Raw genomic sequence first — 23,171 nt, forward strand, 5'->3', positions numbered from 1 at the left:
AGACAGAAAGTTCATTGTTTTCAATTTTTCAGAGAAGCACACGGACAGACACAAACCTAAGTCTGCAAGCGTCACCAGTGGAGTATGACGGTCTCGACAGAGACATATTAAAGCGTACTTCCCTGCTGTTTTCAGTTCTTTTGATCAATGTGTAATACAAAGCAGACAGCGTGCTCAGGCTTTCTTCTGTTACAGCTGATAAGTTTTATTATTTTACTGTTGAATGCAAAACCTTGAACTCTGCTGTCACATGTTTTGAGTTATGATCTTCACTTTTTGCTTCAGTTGATGTAATATGTTTTTGATGACTTCCCTCCCTCTTCAGAGAAATCCTTCACTGCACATGAAGTTATGTGTTAGATTGACAAATGATCTTTTGTAAAGTTAGATTAAATGGAACAATATTAGTCAAACAAATAACTTTCACTTCAAGAAAACACTTTCAGTACACGTTACAGTGGAATCAAGCTCCAGCCTTTACGTACATATCTGGAATTTTGCTTTATTCTGTGTAAGAGTTGTTGCTCTCTGTATGTATAGTGACTTGCAGATAAGTGAGTGCAGGTCTATGACTCCTCCAGAGCCTTCAGAGCAGCCCTTGGTCAGCAGAATGATTAATACCACACAAGACAGACAACATGTGATCTCTGGACTCTACGTAGCTTATGTGGCTGCTTAACTCTTCACTTTTTTCTGCTGCGTACAGACACTTAGTTCCTCTACTGCTCCTCTGCTCTGAAGCCCAACTTTGAACTTGTTTCACAAATGTCTTGAGTTCAATGTCTCAGCCAGAATCACTTCATTAGCAGAAATGTGGGAACAGGCACTTGTTTATTGCTTTGCATACAAAATCAGCTCACAAAAATACCTCTGCCTCTTTAAATAACCTTGATTAAACTGTACACTGGGAGGAAGTTGCAATGAGCCTCATTAATGTTGCATGTCTGATATATATACAGATACAGATGTAGTCTTCTGCTCTTATGGATCGGTTGTGTATGAATACGGAGGTGAGTCCATTCATTCAAATGCTTCCTTTCAGTCAAACATCTCGCTCACTCTGAACCTTTGCAGTGGGAAATATAGACATAAAAATGACTATTTATAAATAGTCTTTATGCTGATGGTCTTATCAGTTTTTCACATCTTGTAAACGTATCTCGTTTATAATCAGCTAAAAACTCCTCACAGAAGCTTTAAAATGAATTAGTTTTCAAATAAGTATCTTGTTTGAAGGACTTTCTGTAAGGCTAAGTTCTGAGCAAACACTTTCTAAATCCTGGTGTGAGAACATTTCTAAATACTCTCAGTTTCCAAAATCAGTAACCTTCCAAACCTCATTACAGCAATCCAATTTCCAGTGCTGCAATCAAAACGAGCAGGCTGGCACTTCATCAATACATAATTATATTGAAGCATGTCCCCAACAATACATGGCAAATCACCCATGTGATCCAATTAAAAAAGAACAAGTCAAGGCCAGCATTCCCTGCCCTCCTCGAGGTCTGGGGGAAAAATAACTGCTGCTGGTCTGAAAATGATCTCTGGCCCAAACACATAATCACATTTCCAATTTGATATCAGGCTTTCACAGAGACGACACACTCTGCAGCATCCTGGCTACAAATAGAGGACGCTTTTATGCTAACCGACCCGAAACAAGTACTTTCTATTTCTAAAGCACTTACAGGCAGATGCTAAAAAGTAAAAAAAAAAAACAATGCCCACTATATGAATCCGTCATCAAGAATTCATGGTTATCACTTAGCTGTGATAGCTGTATAAAATGATACCTTGAACTGAATGAACTCACAGTGAACTGGCTCCAGGCCGGCTCTGATTCAATCTCGACCCCTGACCAATCACAGCTTTTGTCCCCTGCTGTCCTGCTCTGCTCGGCTATAACGACTTCACTCCCAAAGGGCTGCAGGTCAGCAAGCAAAAATAAGAGTTTGATTCTGACATCCTGAACTGAGCCAGAACTCCTAAATCATTCTTCATCTTTACATCAAACTGTGCCTCCTGTCAGTCAGTCTGTCCAACTCCAACACCCTGTCATTTAAAGCCAAACAAAAGGGATTCAAACTAGTGAACGGAGGAGGAGTTCTGCATGTAGGAAGCACATCTTATCTTAGGAACGATAAATGTGGTCTGTGTTTTTAACCTCTGGAAGGCCACAGGCTAATGACTGTGCCCGTTGAGTGTCTGCTGTTGAGGCATTTTTTGAGAAAGACAGGGGCGACACATGTGTAGCATATGGTTGGGGGAAAAAACTGTTTTTAGAATCACTCTTCGTTTGAAGAATTATCTAGATGAAAGTATTGAAGCTGAGAGGAGCATGTTAAACAGCCTGATATTCAAGCAGCTGTCTATAAAGCGATCAATGAACCAATGCTGCATGATTGAATTCATTTTTAGCCCAAGAACCAATTAGACACTAAGTTCAAAGTGACTTTTTTCCCCCACTCTTGCTTTTGTTATGTGCAGTTTTCCCAAATATTGTAATGAAGTCTTTTAAAGCTAAAATGAAACAATAATCAATTTATTAATTATGTGAAAACAAAAGTCTACAGACATACATGCCCCTCTTTCAGGATATACTACGGAACAGCTTCTCCTTAAGCTAATATACTGATCTCAAGCACACAGATGTCAGGACTATAATGTCCACTGTAAGTTGTTAGCATGCTAATATTGTCTTGCTTATTGTCTAACATGCCTGTTTTCTGTGTTAGCATTTTAAAACTCCTTCAATTGCACTAAAACTAAGTACACCCGAGGCTCATGGGGACGTTACTTTTGCAGGTATACTTGATCCGAAACTAAAGCAATGCACAGAACAAATTTTTGTCCAGGAAATAGCACCAAATGAATAGTCAGGGGGTCAAAAGAGTTAACCAAACAGATCCTGAATGAGACATCAGTGTGTTTAACAGTTTTATTGCAGTTGTTGAGATTCTCCAGACCAAGTGGTGGAGCCTCCAGGAGACAAACACTACCATCCTCAAAAATATGTCCTACATATAATCCCCACAAACCACTGTATGCAAAATAGAAGTAGATAAATGAAAATGTCAGGCCAACACATCTGCTTGTATTTGCTTATGGTCAGTCCATCATAATGGTGTATATGTTAGAGAAAAAAATCCCAGAAAAGCATCAGTGCATCCAAGATCTAGTCGGGAAAACAAATCCTTAACAATTACACATTAAGAAGGAATTCCTAAGACTCAGCTCAGAGGCGAACCCCCACACTCTCCCCTATAAATACCCCATCACTGTTACTGTGATGTCCCAGGAGCTGCAGCTTTATAAGGCAGCCTCATACTGCTCCTCAACTGATCAGGCAACGCTGCAAGATAACAGAACTCCCAACAAGCTTATCTCCCCACTCAACAAGATTGAGTCATACGTGTTATCTCTTCCAGCGCCCAAGGCTTTGGGGATCGGTAGCAGCACTGCATTCACGTGTCCCGTTCAGCTCACTTTAACTGCTTGTAAATGAATTTACACCTAAGGGCAACAAATCTGTGCTAATGTTTTATTTGCATTCAACACTTAAGGCTAACATCCTTGATGTTGCAGTCAAAATAACTAAATGTGATCATTTACAATTAATTCAAAAGTTTAGGAAAAATGTAAGAATGCTGAAAAATGCACATTACAGTTCATTAGACCCTCCTTCTGTTCTGTCATATAAGGTCTATTTCTCTCCATTTAAAGCAACTGTGAAGAGTTATTGATTAGTTCTGAAACAGATTAAAATGAACAATGGTGCCTCTTTAAAATTCACAAAAGCACACAAGACCATCAACACTGACAGTTTTATACTGTGATTTTTAATGCCTGTATCTGCAGTGAGAGGGCAGGTGTCATAGCAGACCAGAGGTATTGCTTTTTCCACAGGGGGCACCGCAATCAACACACACACTGAAGGTTTCACAATGTAGCTGTAGTTTATGTTAAAATAAATTACTCCAGGCATTCAAATGCAAACATACTGCCAGGGGAAAAGAAGAGCAGAACAATTTCTGTATGTTTGGATTTTAAGGCTGAAATAATAAAGCCTGTAATAAATACGATGATGAATTGGGGCCAAGTTATAAAAGAAACAAAACAACAGACATTTTGAGAATAAAGTCATACATTTATGTAACAGGAAAATCACAATTTTAGTCTACAGTTTTATGTTATTTGGGAAAAGTTAGTCCTATAAATTTAAAACTTTTTGTTCTAAATTCATGAGTTTATTCTCATGAATGTACTTGTCCTCATACATTTCTGACTTTTTTCTTATGACAACTTTATTCCCCAAAATGTACTACTTCATTCTCATAAAAGCCTATTGTGGCTTAATTTTGGAAGTCTTAGTTTTTTTATCCTACCTGTGGCCCTAATCCTCCATCGTGGCTTATCAATTACTTGTTTGAGTATTTATCAGCCAAAGAGGCTCTAAAATGTTACTTCTTTCATGCTTTGTTTATCAAATGTGATAATGGACACCTTTCACCACATAATATAAATACTGATTATTTTAAGAATTTGAACTTAGTGCCAGGTATAACAACACCTTTGAAGAGGTTATCTTTCTGTTATCTTTATTAGCAATCCACTATATATTTTTGTTATCTAAATATTTTATAGACCACAGAATAATCAAAGAACTGGTCAGATAACTGAAGATGACCCAGATTAAAGTAAAAATGTATGTATTCATTCAACATTTTTTAAAAATGGCTTCAGCTTGGAATAAAAAACCTTAAATGTTCTTTAATTCACTGTTAAAAGGCTGCCTGAGGAGTATAAGCATGCCACCAGAGCCTTTATCATCCAGTGTCTGTCCTGTGGTAGGGTTTGAGGCAGTGATAACTCAATGTTTGATCAGCCTTTATTCTCCACAGAATGCCGACAGAAATGACTTCACTCCAACCTGTGCGTGTCTTATCACTAAATCACGATAATGCCAGAGATTTGCAGACTATTTCTGTTGACCTTTAGCCCCCGTTTCTCACACATGGCCGAGCTGTATCCTTCAATTTGTTCAAGGCAGCATAGTGAGTCATGGCATCAAAGAGCATCAGGTGAAACAATGTGTTCTTTTCCGGTACAATGCAGCACTACTCATCATGAACTGAACCTACACTAATATTGATTTACATTCCTAGGATGAATAGTAGGAGATAGTCTTTATCACAGACAACATAGCATCAAAACAACAGAAGAACTTTTTTTTCCTGCAGTGCCTCAGATGCCTGCAATGTGAGCACTAAATAGCCCTCAATAAACTACAGATGGAAGATTTATCTGGTTATTTAATCACTTATCAAAGCAGAGGTGCATAAAGGCAGCAAGGAATAGATAGCATTTCAAAAACCTTTAGGAAGGAATACATTTACGTATTTTATGCAGAGGACTCAAAGGTCAAGCTGTACGTCACCACAATTAGCTCTAGGTCAAAATGCCATCAAACTTCTTTCATTTATTACCTGATGTAATACAGTTTTGGTAAATATACTGCATTCCAGTCAAAGTCAGATCCTGGAAATCCCCTGCTGTTCTCCCATAATTACATCCCTTCGTCTTGCTTGGAAAAACCAGGCAAGAAACATGGTCACCCACAAAATTTAAATACACTTTCCTCTGTAACAGCTGGTATCACATGATTTACAGTATGTTTACTATCTGATCTGTAACTGCCACTTTGAACTGTTTATTTTAGACTCACAGACATGGCATAAGGACTTTCACACAGTGTAGCATTTCCAGTGAATGCTGTCAGCTTAAATGCTGTGAACCAACAGCATCCTGGGAACTTCTTGTTTGGAGGTAATGTCTGTTTCAAACATGGATGTCCACCTTAAGGCCCTGAACATTAGCTTTGTAGCTCTAACAGTTTGGTCTTTTTCTTCCTGTGTGTTCTTTTCACCGATTGAAAGTGGGCGAGGCTTAATCAAGCATCTGGGGGATCAAATCTAACCATAACACCCTCATAGTTTACAGTAAATAATTAAATGTTTGTTTCCTTTACTCTAGAGTTGATTTTTGAAGTTAATGAACTTTTAAGCCACTTTATCATTACACAAATGTTTTCTGTTTGATGGACAGAGAATCATGATTCTGCAGCTGCTGTATTGCAGAGCTTTATAGCAAGAATTAGCTATTTGTTTGGCTGTCCTACTTACAACTTTACTGTTTTGGATTGCTCTCACTGCATCACTTTCTGCCAGATGTTTTCCTGTAAAAAGTTGCACTGCACACAACTTTCTCAGCACTAAACATCAGGCAAAGAGTGAGCAACAAACTGGTGAACATGGCATTTAGAAGCTAAAGACGGGGGAGCTGGTGGAGACCAAAAACAGAGCTAAAAAGAGACACATTTACGTGGTGGTCACAGGTATGACTTATGAGTAAACTATTGCACTAATTAAGATAGCTGTGTTTTCAATATAAGACGGGTAACACATGCTAATTTTTCCTTCTTAGCTTGTTTTTACTGACCCCACAAGCTCCAAAAAGATTTAACAGCAGGCTGAAGACTGAAATCACATTTTCAAGAGCTTTAATGTGCTGTTCTCTTTTCAACAACATTGTCACAGAAATCATAGACTTTAATTTGAGCTTTGGTTTTCTGGCTTCATTTTTTCACTGGATTAAAAGGAACTTTCAGTTTGTGTTGATTTTGGTGCCCCCTGTGGACAAAGCAGTACCTTTTATTTCTTTGCTGATCCTGTCCGATACAAGACCAAAAACCTTACCCTGCTTTATTTTAATTCTAAAAAGTATCCCTTATTTGAAATCTCAGCCGCAAGTAATGCAAAAAAGAGCAATTTTTGTGCAAGTTACACCCAACCCCTGACAGTAGTTAAAGTTAAAAACATCTATATAGAAATAATCAATCTTATCACTGATGGTCTCATTTTGTTGGGTATGTCCTACAGAGGCGTCAATTTTATTTTCAGTCTGTTCTATAAGCAGATAAAAACTCCTTCCAGGAGCTTTAAAGCTCATCTAAGAAGCATCAAACACCTTCAGTCAGGGAATCCACTGCCTTTAGTCCCAGCTCTCGTAAGTGCACATGATTACAGGACAGGAGGAAATAACATCCCTCCCTGCCTAAATAAGCTGACATACCACAGATACATTTTCCATATAGGGTCCTCGTAGTGACAGTAACTCATACACGGTGACAGCAAAAGCACCAGCTCAGCAACAGCTCCCAATCATCAATTCATGAACACCTCACCGAGAAACGTGCAGGACGGTACACGTTACAACAGGCCAATGAACATGACAGGTCTCCTGGACTTTACCCAGCCTTATCTCCCCCGGTCCTGTACACTCACCTTCATCATTCAACCTCATAAACCTGTTAAATCTACTAGACCGTAAGACAGACCATGTAGCACGATAAAAACTAGCAGTCCGTCTAATGTCTAAAACAGTAAACATCAAATAAGACTTTACCACAGCCATATAGACTGCCATTACAAAAGCTGCCATGCAGTAAATGCCTCTTTGTAGTGTGAGCCCATGAAAGAAAGTGCTTAAACAAAAAGCTGATCATTCATTGATTCATGCACATTTCTATTTCAGGGAGAATCTGAACGGAAACACATGTGGTGAGGACTTCCCATTTCCGAACTGTCTGCCTGTGCCCAGTGCTCTTTTGATCAGGTGTGTGTGTGCATGTTCATGTGTGTGTCAAGGAGAAGTAGCAGTGCTTGCTCAGCACTTATAAGAAGAGATGAGTTCAGAAAAGTGCTGATATAGACCTCGTAGATAGACACGTCACCTTGACAGAACACAATCAGCACGTTCAGAGGTTCAGAGATCAAATGTCAGCGAGATGTTTGAATAGCTGAGATTTTTGTTGAGTTATTTTAACACCAAGCGAGCCAAGAGAGAGTTGCTTTAGAGATATGTCCCCTTTTAAACAGCTGCTACACAAACCAGTAAGGTTAGAGTCAAACTCTGAGCACTCTTGTAACCTTTGACCCCTTTTCTGACCCTCAAGCAGCAAAAGTAATGTCTCATTTAAGCACACTGAGTCAGAAAATTACCTGTAAAACACGTTTGTATGGATTACATGTGAGCTACCTCAGTTCTTGTGTATTATGCTGCCCTCTTTTGTGAATGAACACTTGCATGTACTCACCATTTCACATTCCCAGTCAGCAGGAAAGCAGCAGCAGGTCACAGGCAGCGTGTTGGAGCCCCAGTGATTGAAACAGAAAGACACATAAAAAAGGAAACAAACACATTCACTGAGTCAAATGATGTCATGACCAATCCAGACAATCGCCCTGCCAGATGTCAGCAACCTCTACCGGTGTGTGAATCCAGCTTAAATCATGCAAAACGCTGTTAATTCACTGTGAAGCGATAGTACTGACATGGAAAGAAGTTGTGCGCTGCTGAATAATGCAAACAAACACAACACTGACACACATGCGAGGAGTTTACCTGACTCTTACGAGAGGAAACAAAGTCCCTGACCACAAGCTGACACCAGCGTGCGTAACCGGAGAGATCCCAACGCGGGGTTCGTCCGGGTGGAAAGGACCAGACACCTGTATGCGCCAGCTTTGGCAAACCTTCCCAGAGACGGACAGAGCTAACCCCGCCCCTCCCGTATCAAAAACGGCCCCCATAGTATTCCTAAACGGGCACGCCCCACAACGACTCCTCCACCAGAATAGCCTCAGCGCCCCCTGGTGGTCACTCGTAGAAAGAGGGGTATTTTTGATAATAACCTTTGTGTCACATGACCACTAGATGGCCTTGTTAGGCTGAGCTACACATGAGATGCTTCATGATAAGTCTGCAAAAATGACTCTTGGCTGAACCTACAGGTACTGCTGACAACCCACACTTTCTTTCATTTTGCATTTACTAAAAAGAGGTGAAATATTCAGCCGTGGAAGAGGAAATGAAATGCTTTACATAAGCAGAAAGTAACAATATCGGTATAAAATAGCACACTCAAATCCTTGCATTCATGTTACATAAATGAAATGACAGAAGACTGACGAGAGAAGTAGCCTTGAGGCTTCAAAAGTAAAAGCAGGTATGCAGGAGTAAGGCTTCTATTGAGTTAATACATATATTTTGTAGTATAGTACATTATTGGTATTTGTGTGCACATCATTTCAGGGATGTAGCTGGTTTAATTTGAGCTTATTTGATCACTATTAATAATTGTATTAATATTATTATTTTTAAATTGGCCTATCATTAGGTACTGTTGTTTGAAACTAAATCCATCCCTGCAGTACATGCTCAGTTTATTAGATCGGCACAAGATTGATGAGTACACCAAGTTAATGATATTGGAGTAAAGAACAACAGTGTGCTAACATATAAATCATAACCCCACCTTGATGAAGGTAACAAAATGTAAGTGAGACATGATTTTCTAATTTAAATCATCTTGAGGGCTGCTTCATAAAGCCACTTTTTCTATCTGGACTGTTTCATTACAGTTTGTTGGTTTAAGCTATAGATGCTAGCTAAAGATGGCACCTAGTACCTAGCCTAAGCTGTTAGCAAGGGACACGAACCTGTACATTTAGAAGTAGTTATATATATACAAGAGAAGTAAGGCACTGAGATGTACAATTATACTTCAGAAACCCTCTGAGGAGTGGCATAAAAGCATAAAATTAATCTACTCCTGCCTAAAAATTGTGAAATACATTAGCCTACTTCAATGAATGTACCTTGCACTGATGCAAGCTACGTGACCAGTATTTGCATAATAGTCCAAATGTTGTGTTATATGCAAAACAAGCACAAAAGTAAGAATTAAATGAAATAAAAGAAGCTTGATGAATAAGCGCAGAAGCATAATGAAGGCATGTTTCCATGAACAGCATAAGGATGTAGAAATCAGGTGAATCACATGCTACTGCTTTCCCATTTACCAAGGAGAGACATGTTTAACTCCGCCTTTAAAGTCAGAGCATCACATGGAGTAATCTTTTGTAAGTTTTTGATACACTTCAGAGATTTGTCAGATTTATGCCTCAGCACCTGCAGTTGTTCTAACAGTGAGTCACGTCAGTCATCCTGCTCACAGAAACAGCAGCTTTTTCAAAAAATGTTTGCTTTAATGTGTCATCCTCAATAACAAGGCTGATTATCAGACTGACTGTCATGAAGGTTCTTTAGAGATAACAGGTCTCAGTTTAGTTATCACACCTTGTGTTGCATGAATATCACTGTCATCTTTCCCAGCATTAGAAGGTGCTGCTACATGCAGAACATAAAACCTACACCACCCATAGGTTTGCCACCTGTTACTCATCATCCAACAGTTTTCAACTGTTTTCTTTAATAACATATTTATAGGAAATATAATATTAATATTATATTAATATAAAATCACACAAGAACACCTATAGGGCCGACAGAAGGTGTTACAGGCAAGTTTATTCAACCATAAATGCTTCATATAAACAAGTGTGCACAGAGGGAAGACCTTGTCTTCAAGGTCCCATTCCTAAACCAAACGTCTACCTGAGATTCAATTCAGTTCACCTTTTTCACGTGGTATCACACAACAATGTAGAGAAACAAAACTAGACTATGTAATGTTCTGTGGCATGTGTGGATGCTACAGTACAACATGTCAGACAGCAGGTCTGTGACAGATTTGGCAATTCTACAAGCTACAATGTTTGCCTTACTCTTATACAAAAGAAAAGTAAAATCTCATCTGATCTTCTTTTTATACAAATCTCTTCTAATCTTCTGACAAGTCTTTAGTATTGCTCTTGCTACATTGAAAAAATAGAAAAATTACATCTGAAGATTGAGCTGTGGTTGTGGTATTTATAAAGAGCTTGGCTCTTGAGTGTTCATGGCTATGTTTCAATAGTCCTTAGCTGCTTTCTCTCCATGGTCCATGTCCCTGTAATGGCCAGCTTCCCATCAGCAGTCAGAGAGGAAGGTAGGAACAGAAGAATAAGACATCAAAGAGTTTTCAGAGGCTCAGATATGAGTCTAGGATTCTGCAGAGGTGCTCGGTGTCACCATATCGTCCCCTCCCTGAGCTCCTTCCTCCGCTGCCTCTGCTGCTGCATCTGCTGCTACTTCCTGCTCTGCAGCCACTAAAGAAGTGTCTGTGTCTGGGGCTTCGAAGGAGTCTCCCCCCAGGTCAGTCAGTTTGATGTAGCCCTTACTGTTGGAGCGCTCCAGACGAGGGCAGCTGAAGCGCCTGCCTTTGTCGCCTTGACGACATACAGTCACAGACAGGCTGCAGCGGCGTGCAGACCGGGGCTGATCCGTGAGGGAGTTGAGCGACAGCCGTGACCCCATCGCCCTGGCAACAGGTGATGGAGGAAACAGCTGGGTCCACTGTAGTTGAGGCTGAGCCAGCGGCTCCCCCTGCTGGTCAGCTGTGGTTATGTCCTCATGGCTCTGATGAGGCGGGGGGGAATCAGCCATCGAGGCGTCCTTCTCCTTTGCATCCGTCTCGTCTTTCTGGCTGCTGCTGCTGGCTTGTCCTTCCTCGCTGATAGTTTCAGTAACAGAAGCAGCCGCCTCGATGATGACCTCTTCCTCTGAGTGATCCTCTGCCTCGGCCCTCTCAGACTCCCCCACCTCACAGTTATTCAGTTTGATCACAGGGAGGGTGAAAGCATTCACAGAAGAGGTGACAATGGAGGTGGTATCCCACTGTCGGGGCTGAGGGGCCTGCTCGCTGCTATTGCTGTAGTCTTTGTAGATGCTGTAGACAGTATCAGTGAAGGTCTGGACATCTCTAGACCAGCTAAGAGGCCTGCTAGCCAACGAAGGACGTCTGAATACTTCATCGCCCCCTGACTCACCATGGAAACCGAGTCCAGTAGAGGGCCAAGAACTACGAGTAAGCATCCCACTTGCAGGGAAAGCTCCAGATGGGCCTTCAGCATTCCTGGCTTGGGTGTAGTTCACCAGACCATTCAGAGGCGAGTACTCTTTGGACCTTATGTTGTGCAGGTCTATGACTGTGGAGTAGATATCCCTCAGGTTTATGATTTTGGTTTTCTTGTCTCGGTTCTCATGGAGGACTGCATTGGCACAGATAAAAAGAAAGATTCCGATTCCCATCACGAGCGGTCCGAAGACTTTAAGATTGTCCGAGTATAGGTAGTTATCCAGGAAATCACACAGGAAGCCACAGTTGCGGGAGGGGGTGCTGCTGTTGGAACGGCTCTGGTTGACTCCCTCTGCCTGACTGAGAGGAGGAGGCTTACCGCCCGTCGAGTTAGAGGAAACTGGTTGACTTTTGGAGAAGCTCATCCTGTTGTGGTACGCTCCAGTTCTGCGACGCTCCTGGTACTGCTGCTGGCTCTGGCTGGGCCAGTAGCCCAGTACAGCCATGGAAATCCCCACCATGAGAACTACAACTCCAATACCTGCTACCACACCAGCTGGAGAGCACAGATTCAGTTTTCCCTTCACCACCACCACATCGTTCTTCTTCTTTTTCTTGGATTTCCGCTTCCTTTTGTTTTCCGCCCGGTTCTTTGAGCGGAGCGAGTCCTGGCGCCTGTTCATGCGCAGCAGACCGCCTGTGGCTATCATGGTGGCGATTGGACGGCAGGCTTGTCACTCAATCTGACAGGACAGAAAACAACACAAAGAGATTAATACCTAAATGAAGGTTACAACATAACAGAGTTTAAACTTTGATACACTGCTGGAGACAATCAAACAATAATGATATCTGTTTTTAGATACAATCTGATATCTGTTTTAGATATCTGTTTTAGATACAATCAGAACTGTCACACATCTACATCTTAAATCCTGGGCACCCACAATAAAGGATCTTTTGTTTTTTATTTCCACACTGCAAACAGTGCAGGCTCAAAAAGTCACTGAACAGAGACCAACTTTTGACATACTGATAAATAACATCTTAATTTCTGTTTCACTGTTTTGTTTTCATTGGTGGTGCTCGCTCTCTTAACTTTATCACTCTGTAACTTGATCACTGCTGCTCTCTTTCTTTTGCTGGCAGCAGCTTATGGTTGAAAACATAACTGATCTTTCTTTTTCACAAGCTTCGGTACTTTTTGATACTGTATAATATAAAAATAATATTGACTGGGTGCAGATTTAGCCAAAAGGTTAAGCTGCACGCCCATATAGCGGGCGGACCAAATTTGATTCCAGCCTGTGGCCTCCCTCCTGCATATCATTCCTCAACTCTCTACCTGTTTCCTGCTCTTTCCACTGTCCTCTCCTCTAAAATGAAAGGTGTAAAAGCCCCAAAATATATCTTTAAAAAAACAACAGACTATTTCATTTCAAAACATGTTATATTGAACCGTATTACAGTGTCAGAAACCTTTAGAGCCTTAAAATGAATTACTGTAAAATGTAGAGTTTAAGACATATCAGTATAAACAGGTGGACCGTTCTGGGGTCTCCCAGAAGGAAAAGGTTTAAACAGTGTAGGCTTGTATTGTGTTCAGCAATGTGCCATTTCTGTACAGCCGTGTAGCTTTTTCTATAACCATCTGTTACTGTCACCCTGCCAGCTACCTCTACAAAAATGGAGCTGAGTCTATGATAGCGAGTTGCGGACAGATCCACTACCCATGACCAGTTTGCTGAGACTTGCCCCCCCCTTCCGCTGGCCACTTCTTGTCTTAATCTGTGGAGTCTTTCCATCAAAGGAGTGCTCCACATAGTTTATTTACTTCATAGTTTACCACCGTTTTCTTTAAATGCATGATCACAACCTAAAAAGTGGAGCCGATAGACAGGTCTACCCAGCTTTGTTTGAGGCAGTAGCTTGCTTCTTTGAGGCGCCATCTTTTCTGTTAGAAATACTAAAACACAGTAGAATACATCTCTGTGACAAAGTGCTCTTTGCGTTTTATTCTGGCTGCACAGGTGTATCGGGTGCTCATTTTTTTTACATGACAGAAAAGCTCTTAAAAGTGCGTCTGGTACACCAAATTTGTTTGATAAATGATGAGCTAAAGGTTTCGACCTTCAGGGAGTCACAAAATTCATTTCACAAAGAGATTACACATCTAATCCAGATTTGTAATACAAACAAGGCTGGATTATCAGCAAAGCTGGCAACTAACTCCACAAAGGCCTGTGGCTCATTCTGTCATTACTTTGTTGTAATATGAATGTCTTCTGTTTTTGTAGTTGCACCACAGTAACTTGATATAATATAAAGTGTAACAGTGAGGGTCTTTAAGTTAAAAAGTCTGTTTTGATACTTAAAGTGATTCTGTTGGCTTATTCTTCAATAATCATTATACTAAAAGTGATAAGATGCAGCATGCACTGTTTGGTTGTATTACAGACAATTTGTGAATTCTTCTCTTTAATCTGGATGTTTGTCTCGTTAGTTTGCAGTGGGAAGTATTCATTTGGAAATAAAAATGTCACATATTTCTGCACACCGATTAGGATTAGTAACCTTCAAACCAAAATCTAATGATGTCTGGTGGGTTGGTGTCGATCAAATCCAACACCCACACAGTCCTGATGAAAAAGTTTAAAGATTTTCATATTCACTTTTAGTCAGTCAGCCACGAGGCCTGCTCGCCAACGAAGGGCGCCTGAACAACTCATCGCCCCTTAACTGGCCACTGAAACTGAGTCCAGTGACGGGCCAGAAGCTGTGAGTTAGCATCCCACGTGCAGAGAAAGATCCAGACCAGGGCCTTCAGCAGTCCTCCCCTGGGTGTACTTCACCAAACAGTTTAGAGGCGAGTACTCACAAGACACTTTGTGATTTTTTGTCTTTAATCCTCTCGCTGCTCTTGCCAGTTTGAAGTGGGAGGGACTCAATTGGACAAAAATATTGTCACATATTTCTGAGCACCAGTCGGGATTAGCAACATACAAACCAAAGTGGTATGACAGCTGGTGGGCTGTGTCAATCAAATTTTACACCCACACAATCCTCATGATAGTTTAAATACCTAAAGATCTTCTTATTCACTTATTAGTCGTCAATATTTAAAAGTAGAGAGAACCATCAAGGACTTCAGCGGCAGGTTTCCTCTTCTTCTGTCGTTTTTGATAAATAGCAGGTACAATACATCTAGCCTTGTGTCTGAGCTCATCCTGCAGGTAGAGTATCGACTGCTTCTTTTGCACAAAAGGCAGATTCAGTGTTAGTCATCAGATAGTCAGTAAACCAACGGATAACATCTTTCTGCTGCTGTTGGATCTATAAATACAACGATGTAAGCGAAACAGAGACAGATAGCCGAGCTGACAGCGGGGAACAGGGAGGAGTGATATTTATCTACACTCAGCTGTGCCGGTGTGATACCAGCATGAAAACGTAATGTGTCCAGACAGGAGGCCAGCAGGCATGTTCACTCCACCTCGCTCTCCTGTCTTTACTCTCTTTCTCCTCCACCAACTCTCCTTCTCCTGCTTTCCACCCAAATCCATTTCACCACCAACCAACGCAGCTGTGCTTCAAAATGACAGCGTCCCTCTCTCTCTCTCTCTCTCACACACACACACACACACACACACACACACACACACACACACACAAAGCACACCACAAAAAGGAAATATGAGCCATTAGCTAAGACCATTGTGTCTCTGCAACTTAATTTGTTTGCATTGCTTTTTTCTGATTGTGCAGCACAACAGTAGAAGCTGTCTAAAGGGCCATGAAGCCAGCAACACTTATCATGATTACAGGCTGATGAGTTCCAGCCATGTGGGGGTGAATAATTGCAGAATAAAGCTGATTACTTAGACTCTAGCATTCCCACCTTGATTGTGCTGCCAGCCAGGTATTTAATTTGACTAATCACGTCTAATTGTGTTTGACTTAGGGCTTAGGGTCATGAATAACTTATTACATAAATTCCTTCCAGAGCTGCAGTTAATGGGGGGGCTTTCAATGGTTGCTGTGGGTGTTGCTCTCACAGTCAAAATATTGATGATGTAGGCCCTTTAAAAAGATCCTTTTATGATCTAAGTTATTACAAGCAGTTCCCACGGAAAGTAGAACACGGAGCTCTGCACCTGAGCTACAGCAAACACCAAGCCGGGGCTCAGCTGCTGTTTATAGCGACTTTGTCAGTTTATCACATCCAATAAGCACTCAAATGCCTCCCGGGTGAAGCGCGAGTCAACCTGCACTAGAGCTGATAAAGCGTGGGCGGACCTCTCTCTGTGTTTGGAGAGAGAAGGGCAGCGTGAACGTGGACCGGGAGTGGGTGCGGACAGGTCGGGTTGGTTCTCTGTTTAGTCTGCGGTGCTAAACAGGAAGATGCCATCTAGGTATCTCTAATGGTCTGGCAGGAGGGAGAGGATCGAGGCCGGCTTTTTACGCTCGGTCTCCACCGACCTGCGGGGGCGCAGATTTTCGCGCAATGTTGCATGAGTAATCGACTGTTGACATTACGGCGCATCTGTTTCCCTTCTGTTGGAATAGCCTGTGAAGCAAATATGAGCTGTTGTGGAGTTTGGAGGTGCCCTGAAAATGTCCAGAGCCACGGCGACGCATCTCGCTCTAACACAAAGAGAACACTGATTTTTTTTTGGGCTCAAAAGGTGCAGGCAGATGACAAACATGCACACCTCAACCACGGCCTGACGAAGCCCATGCTTTCATAACTAACACTACAACTCAATGTTATGAGGTTATCATTGTACATTTCTTCAAACCCACATAGCAAGTCTTTGATTTTTATATTTGATTATCAGAAAAATATTATTTTATGCCAACATCGCAAACTTTAAAATGGATTCTACCTTGAAATACTGCTATTCTCTCATCCCACAACCCTTTTCTATATGTACCATGGTTATTTGAGAGACGAGGCATTAAATATTTTACACAAACCGAAGTATTTCTTTTGGGTTGCAACAAATTCCTTCTTTTAATCACACGGACAAAAGTGAGCGGACTGGAGTGCGCATTGCTCCAAGTACACCGCCTTCCTGACATCAAAACTCTTGTCCGTCGATTTATTCTGGATCAAAAATAGCCTCTCCGCAACTAAACCCATCAGTCACACAGTAAAAATACTTCCTAAACCCTGCTTTACCTCGATACAGCCTTGGAGGAATCAATATGGAATCAGATGCGACTGCAAAACACAAAAGACGCTCGGATATTCCGCTGGAGGCAAAGACGCAGGAGGGAAAATGGTGATAGAGATGAAAAATAGAATCATAAAACATCGAATCTCTTACCAGAAATTGTTGCTTGACAATCAAGCATCTTCAAAGGCGCACTCCTCGCTTAGCTGTGCATGTCGTGGTGCGCCACTTTGGTGCCAAGGCTGGAAGAGTGGTTTCCAGTTGAACGCAGATTCACAATAGACCGGCAGGGGCGGGCCGAGTGCGTTTCCATTGGTGCTGATTATTGGGCAACGTGAAAAACGAGGGCTGCTCAGGACATTTATCATCCTTTAGGTTGTACTACAAGCGTTTCCAGATGTGGTTTTACTCCGGATCCGTTGACATGTCTGGACACAATAATCAGTAACCTCCTTGATTTCCTTATAAACAAATGCAAGTTGCATTTATGCAGCACTCTGTGGTTTCTGCACAATTATCTGAGGATGGTTTATTCCAGCAGTAAGAAGAGGCACGCAGAGGTCTTATTGGTGCACATTCCTCATACATTAGTGTAAAACATAATGCATGAGTTAAAGATTGAGTTTTACACTAATGTATGCAATCAGAAAAAGACATCAAATTCATCCTGTCTCACATCCTGCACCCTCCTCCCTCTCTGCATTTCTCCCTTGGGTTAGATTGCTATAATTGCCTGTATGCTGCGTCCTCATGTTTTACAAAATGAAATATGACAGAGTCCAGATGTGTTTCACTGATGTGAGACTGGAGACAGAGGCAGCAGCTCTGTACTGGGCAGGGGAAGGGAGCATGAATAACAAAGCTTAGCGCTGATTCTCCAGAGAGCCGGCTGCAAATTTATGACCCAGAAATGTGTTTTTTTTTCTTCTTGTTTATCGCATAAATTAAAGGAACAAACATAGAAAAGTCCAGTTTGCAATGCAGCATTTGGAGTCAAGTATCCATGGATAGGAGGAATAATCCAGAGGTTTTACAGAGCTGTCTTTAATCCCTGGTGACACAGGGGGCTGTGCTGGTCTGGAGGTCCAGAGCAGCTTTTAGTTCAGCTGTAAGCTTGAGTAGTGTGAGAAGACAGTGAGTTACAACAGATGTTTATGAGCTACTGACAGCAGCTTAGATCCTGGTAAAAACTGTGATACTGTGAGCAAAATGCAGCAAATATTACAAATTATGTTTTTCCAAGATATTAAAGGAGAAATACTTCATTGTATTTCACAAGATAGAGATTGGTAATTTAACTGTCTGATGTAATAATATGTTATCCATCACTGAATATACCCCTAGTGTCTGAAAAGTTTTATATAAGTGTCCTTATCTGATGGCTTTAACTAATGATTATTTTCACGATTGATGGTTTCTTAATAAGAAGTCCAAAATAGTTTAAAAAAAGAAGAAGTCACTTTCTGAGCAGAAAGTGACTTCTTCAAATCCCAAAAGTCATGTCTCACCAGGGGTGTGCACACACATGGATGAGCAGCATAATTTACCCTCTCTGTTACAAGTAATCAGATCTACTTTAACTACTTACATTAAACATTAAAGATGTTATCTTCCTATGTACAAACTGCAAACCTTAAAAAAAAACAAAAAACAGAGTGACAACATTTAAGGACTCGAAAAGAAAATGTCAGAGTTGAAACTACTGAAAAATTGAAGGCGGCCCTGGATTGTCGAACATACTGGCAACACTGGGGTACCAAAAAGTAGACAAGAGATGTAAAGGCAGTTTTTGAGCTGAGGTTCTCTCACCTGTCTTATGAAATAGATGTGTGAAATATTTTGTATATGATTTAAAGTATGACCTTCAGAAAATGTGTCGCATTGAGATGCAAAGAAAACTACTCACAGCCTGCAGCAGCACAGTCCAAATAGTCTGTTTTAACTGGAGTCCTGCTGCAGACGGGGCAAATAGCGGGTCATAGATGTAGTCCAGTATTTTGGAGTGGAACCAAGAAGATTTCAATGGGGGCATGCCACCCCTCCTGAAATACACCTGTTTTAAACCAGTAGCATGTTACTTAATACTCTTCTTTAAAAGAAAGAATAGCATCAAATCTTCACACGTCAGCAGCTGTAACCTGCATGAGTAACATTTTTGCTAAAATAACATTGTCAAAAAAAGCAACCTCCCACACATTGTCTAACTTGCATAAATAATAATAACTCTGGAGGTTTCAGTAGTAGACCATCATCAGGCTCACAGGCATGTTTTGGAGAGTGCAAATATCTTCATGTTGAAAGAGACCAAAATAAAAGACCACTTATCAGAAGAGGTGATTCATTTCCTTTGGATGCACCACTGGTTGAAGTCCCACCTTATGTAATTTTTTAAAAAATAGCTGAGGAAAAGCAGCTCTGAACCAAACAGGCTACATTAATGCAGTTATTTTATCTTGACTTTACGAACATAAAAGAGGAAACAATTTGCTGAATCTTTTCTGCATAATCCAACCAGAACCGCAGAAGTCACCACCCTCACTGACTTCATCTGCACATTAAATCCCTCATCATGAAGTCACAGTGAAGAGATTATGCTCCCTCAACAGCTCTTGAATGCAATCACTAATCAGTTTGAGAACACACTCACAGATTCCAAGCACAGTCTTCTATATTTCAGTCTGATTTCATTTTGCCTCAAACAGATCTGTATTTACAGAGCCTAATGTGCTCTGTGCCAAAGGCTTGCAAGCACCTGTTCTGCCTTATTAATTCAGTATATTAAAGAGGAAGGAAAAAATTGTTCATTCATTAGTCTTTACACAATGCAAGTCTGTGGAGAAATCTTCAAGTTATTGGTCATGATGCTGAGAAATGTTGGAGTAATTGCTATCTCATTGTTTTGGGAAGTAGAGTTTCCCTGACCTACAGGTGAACGCAGACACTCACAGAAGCTCCAAAAAACATGAGACATTATTTCTGCAGATTTAAAAAAACTTTCTTTAATGACTTTACACTCACATGCTTAATCATTTCTTATCTAGACACCACCAGGTAATTAAACTCACCTAGAGCCTGGTAATGGAGTGGATATTCTCTGTTATAGAAGGGAAGGAGAAAAGGAAGGAAGAAAGACAGCACAACAAAGAGAGAGGAGGGATGTCAAAGACAGAGCGACAGGAGAGATTCAGAGCTTTTTGTTATGTCACACGCTCTTAAAACCAGGTCTTTCATGTTTAGGGAGGGGCGTTACCATCCACGCTGCAGCAGTAATTCAATAATTCAATCTATTCCTCCGTGATCATGTCTGTCACAGTTATTTCACACGTCCTGTCCTGTTGGCCTCTGATGTTGTGTGTCCGATAAGCAGTTCTTTTTCTGCTGCAGGAGATTTGCTCCTATACCATTTTGGATGCTTCACAAATCCACAGATCATCTCTAAAACATGCAGGCATCCTAGGAGACGATGCACCCCAGTGTAGCTCACACATACTGTGGTGTCAAAAATAGTTCCAGTGGATCTCCTCCTGAAATCTACCCGACTGCTGCTGCTCACGTATCTGCACAGAAGAAGATATTGGAGCTGTTCCACTTTGTCCTCTAGCTTCCTTTCCTTGTCATATTCTCTTTCAGTGTACAATGTGCTGGTTAACAGCTAAGACACATATCTGAGGAAGCACCCAGAGCTGCAGGGGGTTCATTTCATTTCTTAAACTGGCTAATTGGGAATGTAGGAAGTTGAAATGTGAGCTCAGCGAGAGATCAACTCCCTCCAGGTGACGTTGTCATCATTACAGCCTTAGTTAGTGCAGGAGTCAGAGGGCTTTGCAGTTAAAGAGATAAAAGCTGTGCTGCCTTCTGAGGCCTTAGAAATAAAGTCACGGTGCCCGAGAGCTGCTACACATGTAAGGGAGTGATGGGATATCAATTAAAATGGAAACAACTTCAGTGGTCAGGGGTGTCAAGGAGTGAAGAGTGAGCTTCTTGTCTCATTAGCTGTAAATAAAAAGGCACCTATCCAACAAAAAGACAGATACACAACAACATGTCAAGCTCTCTTTTACTATTACCAACATCCAAACTGTGCGTGGCACTCATTATTATCTCTTATGAACACTTAAAACAGGCAGAACAACTTCCTGAAGCAGAAGATTCACTTATCTTCCTCTAACTTTACGCTCAGAGTGTCGTTATGCTGCACTGTTTCAGGCTTTAAACTGAATAAACACTGAGAATCTGTTTATCCTCTCATCACTTCTCTGTTGATAGACAAATGAAAAATCAATGTTCAGAAAAATATGAAGCAAAATATTGGTGGAGATATCATCTTTAATAAGTTACTTGTTAGCGCAACACAACAGCTTTAAGTCAGGTTCAATCATTTCCTAGCTAACGTTACTGCTGGCTCTTACCTAACATGACATCTTAGCTTTCTTACATAAGGATTACTTGGTAATTCCTTCATATCCTACTGAACTGTTGTTGAATCCAATAAGTGTAATCATTCAACTGTAGAAAAACCCAAAAGGACAAATTGATAATTAACAAGTCATTAGCGAATACAATACAGCAGCTTACGTTAGTGGTCAATCACTGCCGAGCTAAAATAACTATTGACTCCATCCCAATGCAAAGATTTTACTTCACCGTTAGCGTGAAAACATTATCGTTAGCTAGTATTTGCTACATATCCTACCATAACGTGTAACACTAATAATCAGGTGATTATCAACTGCAGCACATCTTATTTTAGCATTCAACCAATTCCTCACTAACGTTACTTGTAGCTCTTACCTAACAGGAGGATTCAACAGTATTGTTAGCTAGCTATCATAGAGCTCAGCTGGTAACTATTGCATTTCCTTGCTATCTGAATCCAACAGTTTTTATAATTTTGTTTATTTGTTGATTAACCTAAAATAAAGATAATTATAGGAAAAAAAATTTAAGAGACAATTGCTAGAGGAAAGATACAGATAGACAAGTCATTATTAAACACATTTTAACAGCTCACTTTAGCGCACAGCCACTTCCTGTCTAAAATTGCTAATAAGTCCTACCAAACATTATTAGCTAATTCTATTGTTAGCTAATGACAGCAACAGTACAGCTAATGTAAGCATTCAAGCGATTCCTAGCTAATGTTACTGATAGTTCTTATTTAATGCGAGTGTCTTAAATCACTGGTAGCTTGCTAATGATATCCAAGCTAATAACTCAGAAATCTCACCCCATTGTGTAACACCAATAATAATAATGTAGAAGTTAAAGTGGAAGTTGACTATTAAGCTTTAAGGTTAGCTACAAAGTGATTTATTCAGACCATTAGCACAAGAAAGAAAGGTATCAAATATGATCTTGATTCAGACTTCCTTCTGGATAGTCAACCTTTGTGTTTTCATTTTCTGATCAATCAAAGAAAGAGGCTTCGTCAGATTTCCTACGTCTACTCTTCTCCATCTGGAGCAGCACAGATGTTACGACAGCATCTAAGCTTCCTGGTCTAAGCACCAGGTCAGAGAGGCTGTGTGAATGCTAAATGACAGTTAATACCAACTTCTGTTCAAGGAAGTATCCGGGGTACCTGTTACTGTTAGACTATTTAAAGCTTCGGACTGATACAGAAATGATCCTAGAGGGAGAGGAATGATTTGTGGGACTGACTGAAACAAACCTACAGTGCTCATGTTCATTATAATGAGGGGACACGTCACTGTGTGCAGCAATGTGCTTTAATGATGTATTCTAAGTAGTTTTTGGACATCAATGAAGCACAGAGAAAAATCAGGCTGTTGCTGTAAAGTCTATACTTCTTTGTGGGATTGATTTATTGTTTGTCTTGGACTTTCTTTGGAATTAGATACTAAATGTAGAGCTTGATTATACTTATCCTTTAAGCATACAATCCATTCTTTCCTACCTTGTGTGTTAAAACATAGAGCATCTGTTAGAGGAACATGAATTCCCCAAAGATTCCCTATATAAACTCCTTTATCCATTATATCCTTGAGTTGAAATCTCAACAGATGCCATTGCGGCACAAAATAGGGTCAAGAAGAAGAATGTACTGAATAGAAATGGTTAACCATAAATAATAATTAAACACACTGACACAGTATGTTGACCTTCAGCTTTAA

At 40.7% G+C, this 23,171-nt stretch overlaps 2 protein-coding genes across 4 annotated transcripts in view; both read right to left on the reverse strand.

Moving 5' to 3' along the window:
- Positions 1-8,619, reverse strand: part of LOC117826402 (band 4.1-like protein 2) — a 70,129-nt gene extending 61,510 nt beyond the window's left edge. For both annotated transcript variants that reach the window (XM_034702420.1, XM_034702419.1), the window contains exon 1: positions 8,464-8,619. The gene's annotated coding sequence lies outside the window, so the exon portion shown is untranslated. The remainder of the gene's footprint in view (positions 1-8,463) is intronic.
- A 1,792-nt stretch (positions 8,620-10,411) lies between these two features.
- LOC117826968 (transmembrane protein 200C) lies at positions 10,412-17,518 on the reverse strand. 2 transcript variants are annotated; one of them, XM_034703407.1, is made up of 2 exons: positions 17,191-17,518; positions 10,412-12,603 (listed from the first exon to the last, which is right to left on the reverse strand). In XM_034703407.1, exon 2 carries the CDS (start codon positions 12,568-12,570, stop codon positions 11,005-11,007), a length of 1,566 nt encoding a protein of 521 aa, XP_034559298.1. In that variant the 5' UTR covers positions 12,571-12,603; positions 17,191-17,518; the 3' UTR covers positions 10,412-11,004. The 2 variants fall into 2 exon arrangements, with proteins under 2 accessions (XP_034559298.1, XP_034559300.1); XM_034703409.1 differs by lacking the exon at positions 17,191-17,518 and adding an exon at positions 13,991-14,064.
- Positions 17,519-23,171: the final 5,653 nt, after the last annotated feature.

Source organism: Notolabrus celidotus, chromosome 15 (genome assembly GCF_009762535.1).
Source record: "Notolabrus celidotus isolate fNotCel1 chromosome 15, fNotCel1.pri, whole genome shotgun sequence".
Lineage (NCBI taxonomy): Eukaryota > Metazoa > Chordata > Actinopteri > Labriformes > Labridae > Notolabrus > Notolabrus celidotus.